We start from the raw sequence: 18,651 nt of genomic DNA, 5'->3' as shown, positions 1-18,651 counted from the left end.
AGTTGCGCTCGAGCGAGATGCTCTCTGCCAATATATATTTTTTTCAAGCTTCTCCGGGCTCGCTCGAGAGGCAAGAAGTTGCCGCTCGAGCGAGATGTGTTCTGCCCGAGAATTCTTCCAACACAGCATCAAGCGCATACGCGCCACTTTGGTTGAGCAGAAGCACTTATCTTGAATCTTCACTGGTGCAGCTGCTATTTCATCCAAGCGCATATGCGCTCCTTTTTCTCCTTTTTCTTCAAATGGCACAGCTGCACCTTAAATCGTGCGCATAAGCGCTTCTTCCATCTCCTAAGTTGGCGCAGATGCACAACTTATTTCCACCTCATACGCGCAACTGCTCCTCTCATTTGGCGCAGATGCGCAATTTCGTTCCTTCACGCACACACAAACATACAAATTTATGCGCAAAAGCTCGACTTTCATGTGCTGCTATGCAATTTACTATCCTTTCATGCTCTGTTCGCATAGACGCATCTTCATTATTTCTTCATGTGGTGCCTTCTCGTTTCTTCTTCAACACAACTTCTGAGTTTCCTACTATTTTCCTGTAAATAACCCAAGGGGAATGATGTGTAAACAAAATGCACGAAACAAACAAAATAAACTAAAACACATAACATATGCATGTAAAATAAACTCAAACATAGAACAAAATGATGCATGAAAACACAGTTATCACCTATATATAGGCGCATATCGGATGGTCCGATCCCTGAGATCGGATCGTCCGATCTCCCCCTTCAACCCCCTCCGAACACGTGTCCCCGCTGTGACGTCATTGCTTACGTAATACTTTTGGAACATCCAATCTCCATGGGTTGTCAAATCAAATCCATATCCACTTATCCAGACACGATCAGATCGTCCTATCCCTCTTTGGATCGTCCGATCCATGGAGACTCCGAACTCAAACCATGCTTCCGAACTCCATGCACTTCGAACCGATCCTGGGGTTCGGATCATCCAATCCTTCCGATAGCATGGAATCCTTCGGGCTATTTTTTAGTGTTCTGAATCCATTTTTTAACTCCTTAGACTCATTTGGGAATTCCTTAATCATTTTTTAGCAAATTAATCATAATTAGGCACTTGATTAACTTAATTTGGATACGGGCTACTACAGTATGACACTCTATCAAAATTTCTCATTGATCATCACTTTATAATTGGGATTGTTGACAAGACCTTGTTCAAGTTTACAAAAGGTGACCACACTCTATTAGTACAAATTTATGTGAATGATATCATATTTGTGTCAAATAACACCAAACTATGTGAAAGATTTTATAAGCTTATTCATGAAAAATTTGAAATGACCATGGGAGAATTAACATTCTTTCTTTGATTGCAAGTTCGATAGCTTGAAAATGTAATTTTCATTTACCACACCAAATATACCAAAGAGCTTATCAAGAAATTTGGAATGGAAAGTCGCAATGTTGCTGCAACTCCTATGAGCTCCTCAATCAAGCTTGATAAAGATGAAGATTGAATCTCAGTAGATCAATCTATGTACAGATGATTCATTGGATCTCTACTATATCTTACAACTAACAGACCAAATATTGTGTTTTCACTCTTTCCATGTGCAAGATTTCAAGTTGATCCCAAGCAATCACATTTGTAGCTGCAAATTAAGAGAATTTTGAAGCATTTAAAAGGCACTCAAAACGTTGGTCTCTGGTATCCTAAAGACTCAAGTTTTAATTTGATTGGATACTCAAACACAGACTATGCTGGTTGTAGGGTGGACAAAAAAAGTACAAGTATCTATCTTTGTCAATTTCTTAGAGACAGATTTATTTCTTGGTTCAGCAAGAAAAAATACTTCTATTACTAAATCTAATGCTGAAGCCGAGTATCTAGCAGTTGCAAGTTGTTGTCCACAACTAATTTGGATTAACAACAATTATGAGACCATGGTGTTAACTCATCTGAGTCGCCAATATTATGTGACAATACCAGTGCAATTGCAATTACTTACAGTCCAGTACTTCACTCAAGGACAAACATATTGACATAAGACATCACTTTATTAGAGATCATGTTATGAAGAAGAAAATCAGACTAGAATATATCTCTACAGATCAACAAGTGGCTGACATCTTCACCAAGCCACTTTCAGACACTAATTTTTCTTATTTTATAAATATTATTGGCTTAGTTGATTTAAATTATTTATGCATTAACCCAGGGAGAATGTTGATCTGAACTGGTAAGACTGTTGTCAGATTAGTTTTCCCATTCAAGATGGATCAGGCTGATTATGAAATTGAACTGGTGTAGTTCAAAAACAAAAACCAGTCTAGGCCAGTGCGAATAGTTAAAATTAGTTTGATCTTCTCAAGTAGTTCCAGATCACTTAACAATTACTTTTGAATCATTAATCGATCTTATATTATCTTTTACTTATACAAATGCTTTAAAACAATATTTATTTTACCGCGTCTTTTATATGTACTTTTATATTTTTAAAATTCAAATATGCTTCCACGTGGGCCGACATGTTTAGTAGGCGACCGTATATATACTCAAATTTTTTCAATCAGTATTTTCTTCTTTTTCACCGTCTACTAATTTTTTTTTTCTAACTCTCAAATTCTTCTAGCAAGCACTCCTGTCTCTTCGTGTTTCTAATCTTTTGCAGAAAAATATCTCCAATCACCCAAACCGTTATTCTTGGTGACTTCCTTACCGTCCATGATCTTCAGGATCAGAGAATGGTTGACATGTTCCAAACCCTTGAATCTTCAAGGTTGAGAAAGTTTTTGAGCTGTGGCAACCACATGCATTTTCAAGAAAGCCCTTCAAAAATTCTTTTCAATCTTCTATTTTGACAAATGGGTTATCCGAAGTTTGATTCGCTCACCATTACACAAGAGAAGTTTTTACGAGCCTTCGATATGCCCACTGTTGGCCTGAATGCTCTGGATAGTTGAGAGCACAGATGAAAGCAAAATATTCTCTCACTAGTGCACCAGTCAAGATTCGTGCAAGAAAAAGGAAAGCAAGATAGAGTATAGGCTGCTCCATGATATTGTCGCCAAAAACCTTGTAGAAAAAGTAGGTGACTTCGGTACAATCACAATGGAGAAGTTCGAACTAATGAATGATGAAATCAATTAGACTGAGATACTCTTCAAGTTTTTCTCTTCTATGATCACCATTCCTTCATTTCAGTCTCAGGGGTACATGGTCCAGATCAGTTATCTACTTAATGAGTTGAATATCAACTTAGTGCCATCTTCTGCACTATATGTTGATAAAACATTGAATGAAATACCAATTGATGCTTATAGGACCAAGCAGCGCGCAGGTTTCAAACAAAAAGGACGCCAGTGGAGAGGAGACTGATCTGGAATATACCAGTGCAGATCATTCTGAGCAGATTGAAGTAATAACAATCTCTCCAGTTCAAAAGAAAAATATTGAATCTATCAGAACCAAAAACACCAAAAGGAATCAGATATCTCATGAATCTGACTCAGAGTCAGATCAAGTTCCTCTCTCGAAGATTATTCCACCTTATCCTCCAGTCCAAAAGAAGAAACGCACAAGGATTAAGGTAACTCCTCCATGATTCGAGCTATTCACATTGCTCTGGAATAGTCATGAAAATAAAAATATTGAAAGCATGGAGTCTGGACTAGAGCACTTAAAAAATTAGGGGTAGAGTAAGAAGCCTGAGTCTGAATTCTTTGGAGCATCCAGATGGCTATCAATCAGGCCATGAAGGAAGTTGAGGGTCGGATTGGATTGAAGAGATAATGAAGTGTTTTGACAAGTGGGAAAAAGTATAGAACAAAGGTCTACGTCAAAGACTTCCAAGTCCTAGAAGTTTTTGGGTACTTTGGCTACCTTAGAACAGGGAATACTTGAACGGGTTGAAACCACATATAAAGCTCGAGCCCTTGAGCGAAGGGAATTCATCGCCACAATGATGAAGGAAAGCACTGTCAAATAAGTTCTAATGCATAAGAGTGAAAATTTCAACTCTCGTGGTCCAACTGTACGTCTTTGAAGAATATGCAGTGCTGGCACATCTCGATCAATTTGATCTTGAGTCTACAACACTCCAAAATGAACAAGTGACATATCGGTCTAAGGGTCAACCTAGAACCGGAATTTCTACAGACCAGACTGACTTTGCATAGAGAAAAGTTCAGATTGAATAAATTGTACAAAAATCATACTGAGGAACAAGTTCCAGAACAATTTTTCTTTGATCAAGACTAGGGTTTCAGGTCGAGGATCAAGATCAAGATGCTCTGGATAATGTTCAGAATTACAAGTTCCTCCCATTAAACCAACAATTTGTAAAGCTAGAAGACATAAATATCGCCTACTAACGAGGAATCAGAGAACTTGCTGAAATATATATCTATTGCAGCAGAAGTTCTTCCAAAGATAAGTTTAAACTCCTCCATAGTTCAAGAGCCTGAAACTCATCTGGAAATTAACAGCTGCAGAAGAGAGCAGACATAAAATGAGCAGACCAATACTCAGTTTGGGATGGAGAAGATTGAAGAGGTGGATACTGAGCTGATAGTCACATGGAATCATACAGAGAAACAAAAGTCGGTTACGGTTCAAATTTTTTCTAGAACCCAACCCAACCTATTCAATTCTGCACTGGGAAGCTCACAAAAGACAATCACCAACTTTCAGACTGATAAAGTGATTTCTACTCTTACAGAGTAGATCCTTTTGACTCATCTGCCTCCTCTGTTTGCTGAGGTTGAGAATTTATCTTCAAAGATGAACATCCGATGACCTAACTTTCCATATCAACAAAGTCCAGATTGAACTCACTGGACAATTTTAGTCACTGAGATTATGGACTTCGTTCAACAGACTAGTGATGACGAAAAGGGGAAAAAGGGCAAGGGTCCTACTTATACTTCACCTCCAACGAGGCACGATAGTCAAGACTGAAGTGTAGGAAGAGGATCGAGCCACTCAGCATATCATCCTTACAAGAGATAGTTGTTCAGAGTTATTCGGACTGAATTTTTCTCTGTATTGAATCAGATAAGTTCATATATCAGATAAGTTCTTCTTCTTATTTCTTCATGTCAGACAAATTTATTTTTTTATGCTTTGTTTTAACATCACCAACAGGAGTAAAATTGTTTAAGTAAAATAATTCAAGTTTGGTGATGACAAATAAATTAAATCAAACCTTTAGACGTCCAACTTCCCTAAAAAATCTCTGTGTTATTGACTTTACTGCATTTTCAATCTGCCTAAGTATCAGTTATCACATCAAATTGATTGTTAAGAAAAGCTAGATAATGAAACTGGTAACTCGACTTAATTTTCAGCAAAGTTTTCAAAATATCTTTAAATGTATATTCACAACCCTCTACGAACAATAATGTTAAAAACTATAGAATGAATATTTAACTTATTTGTAATTTATAGAATTTATCTATATTAATGATCATATTTTATCTGTTTTTTTTTAAAAATTCATTACTAAATATTCTTTTTTTTTTACAAAATTACTAAATATTCTTTTATATTAATATAAATTATTAAATATTAAATTCATCATGTTATCTAGTAATTGATTTCTAATATTTTAAATTTTTTTTGCAAACATAATCAAATTTTTTAGTTTAAATTTTTTAGATCTTTTATTTTTTTTTTCTTATGTCATTGGGAGATTTGTTTTTATTCTTTTATTAGGAGATGTTTGTGCTAGGGTTTAAATAAACTGGATTGAGTCGAATATCAAGAAATACTCAAAGCTCTTAATTCAAACTCAAGCTCGATTCGATGTTCGCAAATTTGAAAAAATATTCTCAAATTAGAGCTCACGTTCGAACTTGGATTAGAATATTCAAATATATTTGAGAATTATTCGAATTGTTGCTCGACTATAATTAAAGACTTAAAAACATATTTATTTGATATACTTATATTATATTAAATAAAAAAATTTAAACTTCACAAGGAGCTCGTAAAATTATCAAATAAAATAATTTCAACTTGATAGAAATTCAAACATGCTCAAGATCGGCTTGAATTCAGTAATTTGGAATACAAATATAATATTTTTCGAACCAACTTAAAAAGATCACTAGGTGGTTCGATTTTTCTGCAACGTTATCTAATCCTGTGGTTTCTGTAATTTTCTTTTAAAAGTAGATTCATTTGAGATTAGTAGATTGAAACAAAAAATAAAAGAAAATAGTCAAATAATTATTAATATAATTTGGCTCTTACAACGTTTTGAAAATTGTGGCCGGAACCGCAAAGATGTGATGGTCTAATAAAGGATGAATATTTAAAAACAATTTGGGCTACACAACTTATATTTATAATAAAAATTAATATTTTTTTTTATGAATGTCTCAAATAGAAGATTCATATAACAAAATTGACTCATTAAACCATCTCATAAGAGTTTCTGTGAAAAAATATATAAGAGCTGTTAGGGCGTGGTGAGAGTATGTCTTCTATGAGACAATCTCATAAATATATATTGGTGAGATGAGTTGGTTCGGTCCATACTTGCAGGTAACACTTTTAACATAAAATGTAATATTTTTTAATGAGACGTGTTAATTCAAATATCAATTTTATAAAATCAACTCATGAGATGAGATGGTTTCATTGAAAATTTTTAAGTAATATTAATTAATAGATATTTAACTTGTGTGTTATTTGATTTTAGAGTTATCTTTAGCGTTCTAACATCATAAACAAATCATGAGAATCTATGTTCATCCCGACTAATATAATAACTTGCAAATTAAGCTAATCACATAATTAAAAAAAAACGAAATTCTGACCACAGTCAAACAATGATCTTCTCACCAATGGGAATGTCTTTTGGGGCTAACTAGTATTTGAATGTGTGTACTAGTGACGTGTTGTATATTGATATAAAGCAGCACGTGCTAAGTTACGCAAGTGGGCCAATCAATCCGCGATGCGCCACCCCGCTTATCTAATTGGTCCACCAAACAGCTGCTCGAATCCTTCCGCCATTTTTGTGAGTATATATCCTTTGTATACGCAGGAACTCGCCGAGAAGGAGAAGGGGGGGTGGGGAAGTCAATTTATAGAGATCTATCGCGATCAATTGGAAGCCATGGGTCTCTGGGAAGCTTTTCTCAATTGGCTACGAAGGTTTGGTTCCTGCTATTTTTCATATTTGTTGTTTTTCAGCGTAGATATTAGATGCATGTAAATGAATGTGATTCGATGCGATTGTTGTTGTTAGAGTTTTTGGTTTGCTCATTGAGTTGATTTACACGATAATTTTAGCTGACTTTTGTTGGTCTTCATCGGCTAGGAATTATATAGTCGGCTTGTTTGCGCTCTGCGTTGGAATTTTTTTTATAATTTATGAGTATGTTTATGCTTTATCTATCAGCTTTTTTTTTTTTATTTTTTTTTTATTTTTATTTCTGGGACTTAGAATTTAGGATTATTTTTGTTAGATGACCATAATCTGGGGTGGAAGAAGTGAAGTTCCTGGGTTTGAGTGTGCTGTGCTGCAGTTGTATTGTTACTTTATTTTTTTTGTCTGGTCTAGCTATATCAATTATAAGCCTGGGCTTCGTTATATGGTGAATGGTAATTTATTTATTTTAGCCACTTTCTTGAGCAGATTGAGATAACCCTGTTGTGATGATTATTTATCACGTATGCTTTTTACACTCCATGTTTCATCTTCATCCTGCTAGTTGAATGTGGTCTTTCTTTTTCATTCCATGATTCAGCCGTGTCCATGAATCCAAATTGTACTAGTACGCTGTATTCTCCCAAGCTTGTAGTTTGTACCCATAAGTTTCACGAGAGTTGGTGTATTAATGGAGTCATGAAGGTAATATTTAGTAGAAACGATGGTAATTCAGTATCCTTACCAGTTTGGCAAATTACATCTAAAATTTCAGAGCAAATTACAAAAAGGAAAAATGATTCATGCATTCAAAGGTGCTGCATGGTGGCCATTGACTGGAAACACATGGAGCTATTTATCGGACACCATCTTATTATCATATCATTATATACTTGAACTTACATTAGTGGACTTTTAATATTTTTAATTTTTTTGAAGGACTTATTGTTCTGGTGGTGATTATCACACAGCATGTGGCAATTATGTTCTTCAAGTGTTTATATGTTGAATTTAGTTAAACAAAATGAGTGTAATTAACCAATTCAAAGCATGCGTTGACTACTAATTTGTTCGTGTAAGTTTGCAACTCTTTGTTGACACTTGTCTATCCAACTTCAAATACCTCCAATGTGCTATTCAATGTGATCCGAACATCATGAGTTGTCAAAGTCAATTTGGCAAAATTTATACGAACTCTGCGGCAAGTATCTATATTGGTGACTTAATGATCCAAGTTAATCATTTGTTTTTCTATGACCCATTCATATAGATGCAAGATCATGAATAGAGAGTTTATGTGGCGATTGGTGACTCTGTCGAGGATAGTTAGGATTGAGAACTATGTCTAAATTAGAGTGTTAACGATCATCAAATTTGACTTTCAGAAAGTAATATCAGGATATGTTTATCATTTTGCTCATTTACTTTGGTCTTGTATTTTATAGTTTCTCTCATCATTCCCTAATTCTTTCAGCCTGTTTTTCAAGCAAGAAATGGAGCTTTCTTTGATAGGTCTTCAAAATGCTGGGAAAACTTCACTTGTAAATGTTGTCGCTGTAAGTAAATAAATGCACTATCCATTCGTGCATATTTGCACACCTGTGCAAAGCACTTGCATTTACTCTCTCTCTCTTTTTTTTTTGTTAGACTGGTGGATATAGTGAAGACATGATCCCTACGGTAACTTTTCTGGTTTAATCCACATTAGTTATTATATCTTGTTATTGTTAGTTATCTTCTAGATTGTCAGTATAAGTAATTTGAATATGCGAGTTGGATTTTTTTATCATTCAGGTAGGATTTAATATGCGGAAGGTTACTAAAGGGAATGTTACAATAAAATTATGGGATCTAGGAGGTCAGCCAAGATTTCGCAGCATGTGGGAGCGATACTGTCGTGCAGTTTCTGCTATTGTGTAAGCTATTATCTCCATCTTCTGCGATTTAGTTTATACTACGATTAGTGTTGCTCTTTCCTTACCGGAAGACATTTTCCTATACTGAAACAATCAGTCAAGAAATGTGACCAATATACTCCGAATTCAAATCATGGTGGTCAAGTAATTGTGCATCTTCTAAGAAATATGATCAGTAAATACATCTAATGATGAAGTTATTGATGCGCAAGTCTAAATATATAATACCACTTCAATTTACTCTCTTTTAACTGTGAATTTTTGTAGCTATGTTGTTGATGCTGCTGATCATGAGAACGTCAATATCTCCAAAAGTGAGCTTCATGATTTGCTGAGCAAACCATCTCTAAGTGGTATTCCTCTGCTGGTACTAGGAAACAAGATTGACAAGCCTCAGGCACTGTCTAAACAGGCCTTAACCGAGCAAATGTAAGTTTAGAAGTGCAATTTCAATCGTGGAAAGCTCAACTATCATGTCTGTGGACTAGCATTCGCTTCTACATATTTTTCTTCTAGCAAATTTTAATTAAGCAAATTGTGTTGCGCAGGGATATGAAATACATCACAGATCGGGAAGTTTGCTGTTTCATGATATCATGCAAGAACTCCACGAACATCGATCAGGTCATTGATTGGCTGGTCAAGCATTCAAAGTCAAAGAGCTGATTGTTACGACTCCAAACTCTTCTTTTGCGCGGATTTTTTGTGATCCAGTTGTGAGAGTGTTGTATGTTAAAAAGTATTTCCTTTTAATTATCATTTAGGATATGATTTGTCTCTGTTTTCGATTACAATCACATTAAGGGCTCCAATTTTCTTCCTTTCTTGTATGATTATCATAGCGGTACCTGTATTTGATGGGCCTCAGGCGAAAAATAAAATGGCCTTTTTGTTATGGTTAATAACAGTGAACAATGACTTAATTTCAATCATCAAATTATCCTCTAATTATTTTTCTTTTCTTTCTACTAAAATATTTGTCAAAATCACACCTTGAATTTGAATTTAATGTCTCCTCTATTTGTTTCATTTTTCTCTTTTAAGCTCAATATATATATTTAGGATATATTTTAAATGTTCTTTCGTTATACATATTAATTATTAAAATGAATATAAAGTCGGTAATTCATAATGATATTCTAAAATTCAAAATCAATAAAAAGTTTATCATTAACTATATATGACTATATATTCAAAAAATTCTTACCCCATTATTTAAATCTAAAACAATCACTAAATCAATAAAAAATTACATCAATTTTATATAATTTTGATATTAGCTTCATAATTTCAACTCCACAAAAATTAAAGTGAAAGTTTAGCAACTTAAACTCATTGAAGTGTATTAAATTAGATTTAAAAATTTAAATTGGTATTGGACCGGGCATTTCATAAAGACTATGTGAATTATTTTTTTGTTTGATCATTTCTTGCTTCATGAACCACAAACAAATACAATATAAGTTTTTTTAAAAAATGAGCCCCCAGTTGGGCCGGGCCCTGAAGCAACGACCTCTTCGGCCTCATAAGAGGTCCGACCCTGCAGACAATTCTTTATTTTTTGTTCTAATGTATTAAAATAATTTATAATAACATTTATGATGATTTTCTATCCATAAATTATCTTAAGAACATCTTTTAAAAATGACTAAAAATTTCTAAAACATTTAGTTATTTTTATTATGATGGTAAAAATGTATGTCTGTTTATTTCCTTCGTAACTATAACTATTTATATATATCTCATTATGTATTTTAATATGATAATTTCAAACTAAAATAACATAACTACTTTTTTTTTTAAATTTTTTATTAATATTTTAATATTATATTATCATAATCACAAGAGCTTTTATGCATATTCACTTATCTCATGCCTCTACATTTTTCGAAACAAAAAATTATTAAAATTTATACAGATCGATCATTATGTATTTTAAAATTATAATTTCAAAGTAAAAATAATGAAATTTGACACTTATAAAATTTTTTGCATTACTCGTACTTTTACAGTAGAAATAGATTGATCTAATTATTCAATAGCTTTTCCAAATCCAGCGCACCCCAACTCTCCGACGTTGAAATTCCGTTTGCCAAATTCAACAGCTGTTGCCAATCCAGCTTATCCCATGTTGAAATATGCTTCTATCAGATTGAATAAGAATAGAGAAGAGATCAGATCAAAGAGTACATATCAGATGAATTCAGTGATCAGATGAGTTCATGGTCAGATCGAATACTGGGGGTCAGATCGAAGTTGATGGTGAGATGAGTCTTTGGATGAGTTCAGGAAGATCGATTGCTTGAGTACTGGGACTAGGTTAGAAGTCAGATGAATTGTCCGTGAAGTTGTAAGCTTGGAGGCAGATCAAAGTACGAGAGCAGATCAGATGGAAGTGAAAAGACTTATCTGGTTGGACCATGTTGAATTATAATTGGACCGTAAGTTGTTGTTGACCTAAAGCCCAAGATGAAAGTCGGTGTAATTTTCTATATAAGCAGATGGAAGCTGGCCGCAACGAACATAATAGAAAATCAAATTCTTCAAACTCCAGATGTTGAAGTATGCTTCTGTTAGATTGAATAAGAATAGAGAAGAGATCAGATCAAATAGTACAAATCAGATGAATTCAGTGATCATATGAGTTTATGGTCAGATCGAATAGTAGGATCAGATCGAAGTTGATGGTCAGATGAGTCTTCGGATGAGTTCATACAGATCGATTGCTCGAGTACTGGGACTCGGATAGAAGTCAGATGAAGTGTCCGAGAGGCTGTAAGCTTGAAGGCAGATCAATGCAGATCGAAGTACGAGAGTAGATCAGACTGATGTAAGATGACTTATCGGGTTGGACCATGTTAACTTTATAATCGGGCCGTAAGTTGTTATTGAACTAAAGCCCAAGATGAAAGTCGGCATAATTCTCTATATAAGCAGATGGAAGCTGGCCGCAACGAACATAACAGAAAATGAAATTCTTCAACCTCCAGAAATTATTTGAGAGAGAAGAAAAGAGAGATTTCAGAGGAGAGAACTGGGGCGCAGATTGTGACGGGAATAATTCAAGGATAACAAGCTTTAATTGAGTCTGTATCTAGCGTTAGAGTTTTCTGGGCTATTTCTATAATAAGCTCTTGTTTATGAGCTTGGATTTCTTCTGTTGGTGATTAATAAAGTGTTGTGTTGCTCTCCCGTGGACGTAGGAAAATTCCTTGCCGAATCACGTAAATACTTGTGTCGTTTATTTGCTTTCGCATGAGTTGGTGTTTGATCTGTGTGCATTGATTTTATCTGTTTCTGGGATTGTGTTATTGTTCTTGTTGCTGTGATTGCGTGGTGAATTCTCGGAATACCAAAGTCTTCTGGATTGATTTCTAACAAGTGGCGCATTCTGTGGGAAACTAAGCAAAGACGGTGAGATCAATGAAGTTTGATATTGAGAAGTTTACTGGCAAGAACGATTTCTCACCCTGGAGAATTAAGATGCGGGAAATCCTGATACAATAAGGATTGGTGGAAGCTCTTAGGAAGCTCTTAAGAAGAAGAATGAGATGTCTGATGAGATAAAGAACAAAGATGAATTACTCGAGAAAGCACATAGTGCAATTATTTTCTGTCTGGGTGATAGACCTCTTCGGGAGGTGGCAAGAGAAGAATCTGCAGCGGCTGTGTGGCTTAAAATCGAGAATTTATACATTTCAAATTCTCTGGCTAACCATCTGTACATAAAACAAAGGTTGTACTCCTTTTTGATCAAGGATGAGAAGAACCTTGAAGACCAGATCGAAGAATTCACCAAGATATTGGATGACTTGGAGAATATTGAAGTAAAACTTGAAGATGAAGATCGGGCTTTGATACTTTTGAATGCACTTCCTAAAGCATATGCAAATTTCAGGGATGCTTTGCTCTATGGAAGAGAACAGACGATAACTTTGGAAGAAGTTATGTCGGCTATTCAATCCAAGGAACTTTAGAGAAAGTCAAACACAAACACTGAATCACATGGAGAAGGTCTTACGGCAAGGGGCAGAAGTGGTAAGAGGACATCCAATGGGAAATACAGGCCAAAGTTCAGATCAAAGAGTCAAGAAAGATATATCAGAACAGAAATTTGGGTAATATGAAGTGCTATGCATGTCAGAAGGTTGGACATCTAAGAAGAGATTGTTCAGAAAGGAAAGGGAAGCAACAGGAAAAACCCATGGAAGATGGTACTCTGGCCGTAGCTTCAGATGGATATGAATCAGCAGAAGTATTGGTGGTTTTTAAAGGTGATCAAAACCACGAATGGATACCGGATTCAAGATGCTCCTTTCACATGTGTCCTATAAGATCTTGGTTTGAAAAGTTGGAGGAATCAGATCAGGGCATGGTACTATTGGGAAATAATCAGTCATGCAGGATAACGGGATTTGGAAACATAAGAATAAGGATGCATGATGGGATTGACCGAGTACTCACTAAGGTGAGGTATATGCCCGAGTTGAAGAGAAACTTGATATCATTAGGAATGCTTGATGCTCAGGGATATTCATTCAAATCAGGAGCAGAAAGTCTCTCAGTGACAAAAGGATCTCTGATTGTTATGTAGGCTGTCAAAAGGAACCTCCTATATGTACTACAAGGTGAAACAATTATTGGAAGTACAACAAGTATTCAGGAACAGTAGGACAGAACCAAGCTATGACATCTTAGGCTTGGACATGTAAGTGAGAAGGGATTACATGAGCTGTCTAAACAGTTTTTGTTAGGTGGAGATAAGATAGAATCACTGGAGTTGTGTGATAGCTGTGCTCTTGAGAAATCAAAAAGAGTATCGTTTGGTCAAGGAAGTCACACAACTGAGCAATCATTGACCTACATTCATTCAGATCTATGGGGTCCTTCTCGGACAAAAACTCATGGTAGAGGCATATACTTCATGTCTTTGATAGATGATTACTCAAGAAGAGTATGGATTTTCATCTTAAAGACTAAGGATGAAGCTTATGACAAGTTCAGAGAATGACTGCTGGCAATTGAGAACAAGAGTGATCGAAGAGTTAAACAACTGAGAACAGATAATGGGTTGGAATTCTTATCAGATAAGTTTGTGAAGTTATGTAAGGAGAAATGCATTACCAGACACAGAACAGTGTCAGGAACACCACATCAAATTGGCCTAGCAGAGAGAATGAACAGAACTCTTCTGGAAAGGGTCAATTGTATGTTGATCAATGCTTCTCTTTCTAAGTCCTTTTGGGGAGAAGCATTATCTACTGCGTGCTATTTGGTCAATAAGTTTCCATCCAGTGCAATTGGTTTCAAGACACCAATGGAAAATTGGAGTGGAACACCTGCAGAATATTCAAACTTGAGGGTATTCAGATGTCTTGCATATGCTCATCTGAAACAGGACAAGTTGGAAGCAAGGGCAGTCAGATGTATATTCATTGGGTATCCGGATTGTGTGAAGGGTTATAAGGTTTGGAACCTGGAGTCAAGAGGTCCAAAGTGCTTCAACACCAGAGATGTAAATTTTGATTAATCCAAACTGGGATATAAAATGAATACAAATGAAAAGGAAAGTCAGATCAGTGTGAATGATAAACTACCGTTTGAGGTGGAGTCTTCTGTGCCAGATACAGGGTCAGATGAGATGCAAGATGAGAATGTGACAGCGGGTGATCCAAAAGAGGATTTGAGTACCTATAATCTTGCAAGGGACATAACCAGAAGGGAGATCAGAGCTCCTAAGAGGTTTGGTGAAGCTGATCTGGCTTGGTATGAACTTACAGTAGCTGAGGAGGTGGAGTATTCAGAGCCGAATAATTACGATGAAGCTATGGCGAGTAAGCATAAAAACAAGTGGATTGAAGCTATGAATGAAGAGATGAACTCATTTGAGAAGAATCAAACCTGTAAGCTAGTAGGCAGACCGAAGCATCAGAAGACATTGGGATGCAAGTGGATCTATAAACAGAAGGAAGGAACTCCTGGTACAGATCAGATCAAGTATAAAGCCAGATTGGTTGCAAAGAGTTTTGGTTAGTAGAAGGAATAGATTTTAATGAAGTCTATTCTCCAGTGGTCAAACATTGTTCCATCCGGATTATGTTAGCACTGGTGAACCAGATCGAGTTGGAGCTTGAGCAGATGGATGTGAAAACTGCGTTTCTACATGGTGACCTGAAAGAAACTATATATATGGAACAACCTATGGGCTTCATACATCAGAAAACAGAGGATAAGGTCTTCTTAATGAGGAAATCATTGTATGGGATAAAGTAGAGTTCGAGGCAGTGGAACAGGAGGTTTGATGAGTTCATGATTGATATTGGTTTTGTGAGAAGCCAATTTGAAAGATGTGTCTATCTGAAAAAGGATGAAGGGCAGGTTATCTTGTATCTACTGATTTACGTCGATGATATTTTTATTGCAAGTAAAAGTAGGGCATATATATCATCCTTGAAATAGCAGCTCAACTCAGAATTTGAGATGAAAGATCTAGGATAAACGAACATAATTTTGGGCATGGACATAATGAATGAGAAACATAAAAAGACAGGAGATTCATCTGAGTCAGAAGAACTATTTGAGGAAGGTTGTTCTGAAGCATAACATGAATCAGGCAAAATCTGTCTTGACCCCTCTGGGACATCAATTGAAGTTATCTGCAAGCCAGTCACCTGAAAGTGAGGAAGACAAGATGAAGATGGCTGGTATTCCATATGCTAGTGGAGTAGGAGTCTCATATATGGAATGGTGTGTAGTAGGCCTGATATGGCATACACAATCAGTGTTGCATCAAGATTTATGGCTAATCCGGGTACATATAATTGGGAAGCTCTGAAATGGATTCTCCTATATCTCATAAACACAACTGGGTTGGGGTTGAAGTTTGAGAAAAAGCAAGATGGGATTGATCCGGTGGTTGGATATGTGGATTCAGATTTTTCTGGGAACTTAGACACGAGGAAGTCATTGACTGGATATGTGTTCACCTTTTATGGCACAACGATCATCTGAAAGTCTAATGTAGTAGCCCGTACCCTAATTGAGTAATTAAAGGATTAATGCTAATTAATTGAATTGGGTATTGGCCGGATCGGAAGCTCTGAAGGCACGATCGGAAGCTCCGAACAAGATCGGAAGCTCCGATGAGCGATCGGAGGCACCAATGTTATTACGTCAGGCATGACGTGTGGTTGGATCGGAAGCTCCGATCAGGACCGGAGGCTCCGATCACCCCTATCCGGAGTCAACAAGTGATATTTTGACACGTGGCAGATCAGGATCTTCGGAAGCTCCGATGGCAGGATCGGACGTTCCGATCGAGGTTCGGACGTTCCGATCAAGGATCGGAAGTTCCGATCGTTGTCTATAAATAGAAGGCCGAGACTTCACTTTCATTTGCCAATTCCGAGTTCTCCTTTCCTTTCTAGTCCTTTTGGAGCTGTTCTAGTCTTCTTAGGCTTGGTCCGGAGGTCGGCGAGGCGTTCGGTAGTCGTAGCGGAGTTGTGCCCAAGTTCTGGAGGCATCGACATCAAAGGGCTAACGACGGACGAAGGTATAGCTTTTGCTTCCTATAAATATTTAGGAGTATGCAATAGCTTAGTTAAGGCTTTTAGAGCACTTTAATGATAGTAGTATCATTTGGCAGTGTAGAGTAGACTATAGGCGTGGACCTAGAGTTGGTAGAGCTTGCACTGTTTTGAGGTACGAAAGTACTGTTCGAGATATCCTGACTGAGTATGCATGTATTATGTGACCGCATGATTTATATGCCATGATATTATGCTGCATTCATTTGCATCTTGCTGTATCTGTTGGAGAACGCGGCGTTCAGATCAATTATGATTGATACCCGGTGCAGCGGAAATTTAAAATTTTTGTATGGAACGATTTCATAATGGGTATCAACCTTACGATTAAATTGTGTGTGTAAAAATTAAATAACAATTATAAAATTTTTACCTTTAATCTCGAATCGAGATTTTGGACACCAACAGATTTCTCTGCTCTTGTTGTATATCCCTGGAACTGATGGACGAACTGTTCTTCAATCAGGTCCACGAATAGATATTTAATCCCTCTAATAGATTGCACTAGAAAATCTATCAGAAGTTTCTACGAAGAGATTAACGAATTTGATCCGTTAAACAAGACTGTAATTCAAAATCACAGGCTGGATTTTTCTCGAGTAGACAGGGAGGGGGGCGGCCACACTTGTTAGAAAAATACTTAGGTTTTCGAAAATTGTGACCTTGTTGTATCTAATTTCTGTACTGCAATAACTTATTTATAATGTAGGCCACTAACAGCTTAGGGCCCATTAGTCATAAGTTCAAGCCCGACAAGCAAAGCCCGCATGTTCAGAAATTAATATAAAATTCATCGTGACTCTGATTGATAAACCGATTTCACCAATGTGCACAGAAACCATTTCTGCACCTTTTAAAGTCAAGATAAATTTTTCTGAATCCGAATTCAGTGATTTCCAAAAATGGCCATCCCTATGTCATTTTAGGAAATCTTACTCCTCTACTCTTAAATAAGAAGTCCAACTTCTTCGTTCATTAAATTTAACTCTTTAAATTTAACTATCTCAACGGGGATTAAAAATCCATTACACTGTGTGACCCTCAATGGTTCAGGGATACAGCTAGCCGTGGGCTCACAACTCCTTGTGACTCGGAACAACAATTTCCGACTTGCCCATCGAATCATGGTATGAGCGCCTAGCAACATCGCCCCATGATTCCCTAGGTATCACTAATAGTGCCTACAAGAACTAGTAGATTTTGGTTAGCGTACAGTACGGTCCCTTCATCCAAATATCCCGATCGAATCAACAACCATTGGTATATCGAGAGTCGCTCGAGATTCGATAACTATGCAATACATCTTGAAGATCAAATAGTGACATCGCATGTGCTACTAAGAAACCATTTCTTAAATCACATCATGTACTCTGGCCAGAGATTCGTCACACTAATATCTCCTCAGATCGCATAGGATATCCACACTCGCAAGTATGTGGTGAATCCTTGACAACAAAGCATCGACTCCTATATGTGTTGTAACTGTACCCAATCCCGACACCTGATGACCCCAATAGAGTCGGTAAACGAGTCAAAGCACAGTACTAGCATATAGAGTCTCAATGATGTCTCAAGTAGTAAGGACTAATGGTGTACAACCAAAACCGCGGACTTTATCCACTCGATAAGTGATAACCACTTGGAAAGTCCGGATAGGGTAGTTCGATCATTCATCATATGAATATCCATTTGCATGCTTCGAACATCTCTATGTTCCTTACCAATGAAACGTGGTACTCTGCATCGCAAATGCTAGTCTCAAGCTCGAGCGATCCTTATCCTTATTATCGGACGGCTCAATCGACTAGGAACAGTTTAGAATATACAGTGACTATAAGATGTGTTTCATGATAGACATCTCCATGTTCTACCACATCTTACATACACTATAGTATATTCAAGGTCTTTATCAAAACAACAATAGTATATCACAATATCACAATATGAAGAAAGACAAAGTCATTGCCATTAATAAAAGTGTAAATTATATTAAACAAAAGATTGTTTATAC

General features: G+C 36.3%; 1 protein-coding gene across 1 annotated transcript; it reads left to right on the top strand.

The window, feature by feature from the left end:
• The first annotated feature begins 6,909 nt into the window (after positions 1-6,909).
• LOC140864704 (ADP-ribosylation factor-like protein 8a) lies at positions 6,910-9,875 on the top strand. Its single transcript, XM_073269018.1, has 6 exons — positions 6,910-7,143; positions 8,613-8,694; positions 8,786-8,818; positions 8,933-9,054; positions 9,322-9,483; positions 9,603-9,875. The coding sequence occupies exons 1-6, from the start codon at positions 6,944-6,946 to the stop codon at positions 9,718-9,720; spliced, it is 717 nt and encodes a 238-aa protein (XP_073125119.1). The 5' UTR covers positions 6,910-6,943; the 3' UTR covers positions 9,721-9,875.
• Positions 9,876-18,651: the final 8,776 nt, after the last annotated feature.

Source organism: Henckelia pumila, chromosome 4 (genome assembly GCF_033568475.1).
Source record: "Henckelia pumila isolate YLH828 chromosome 4, ASM3356847v2, whole genome shotgun sequence".
NCBI lineage: Eukaryota > Viridiplantae > Streptophyta > Magnoliopsida > Lamiales > Gesneriaceae > Henckelia > Henckelia pumila.
This window is presented reverse-complemented; position numbering and strand designations above follow the sequence as displayed.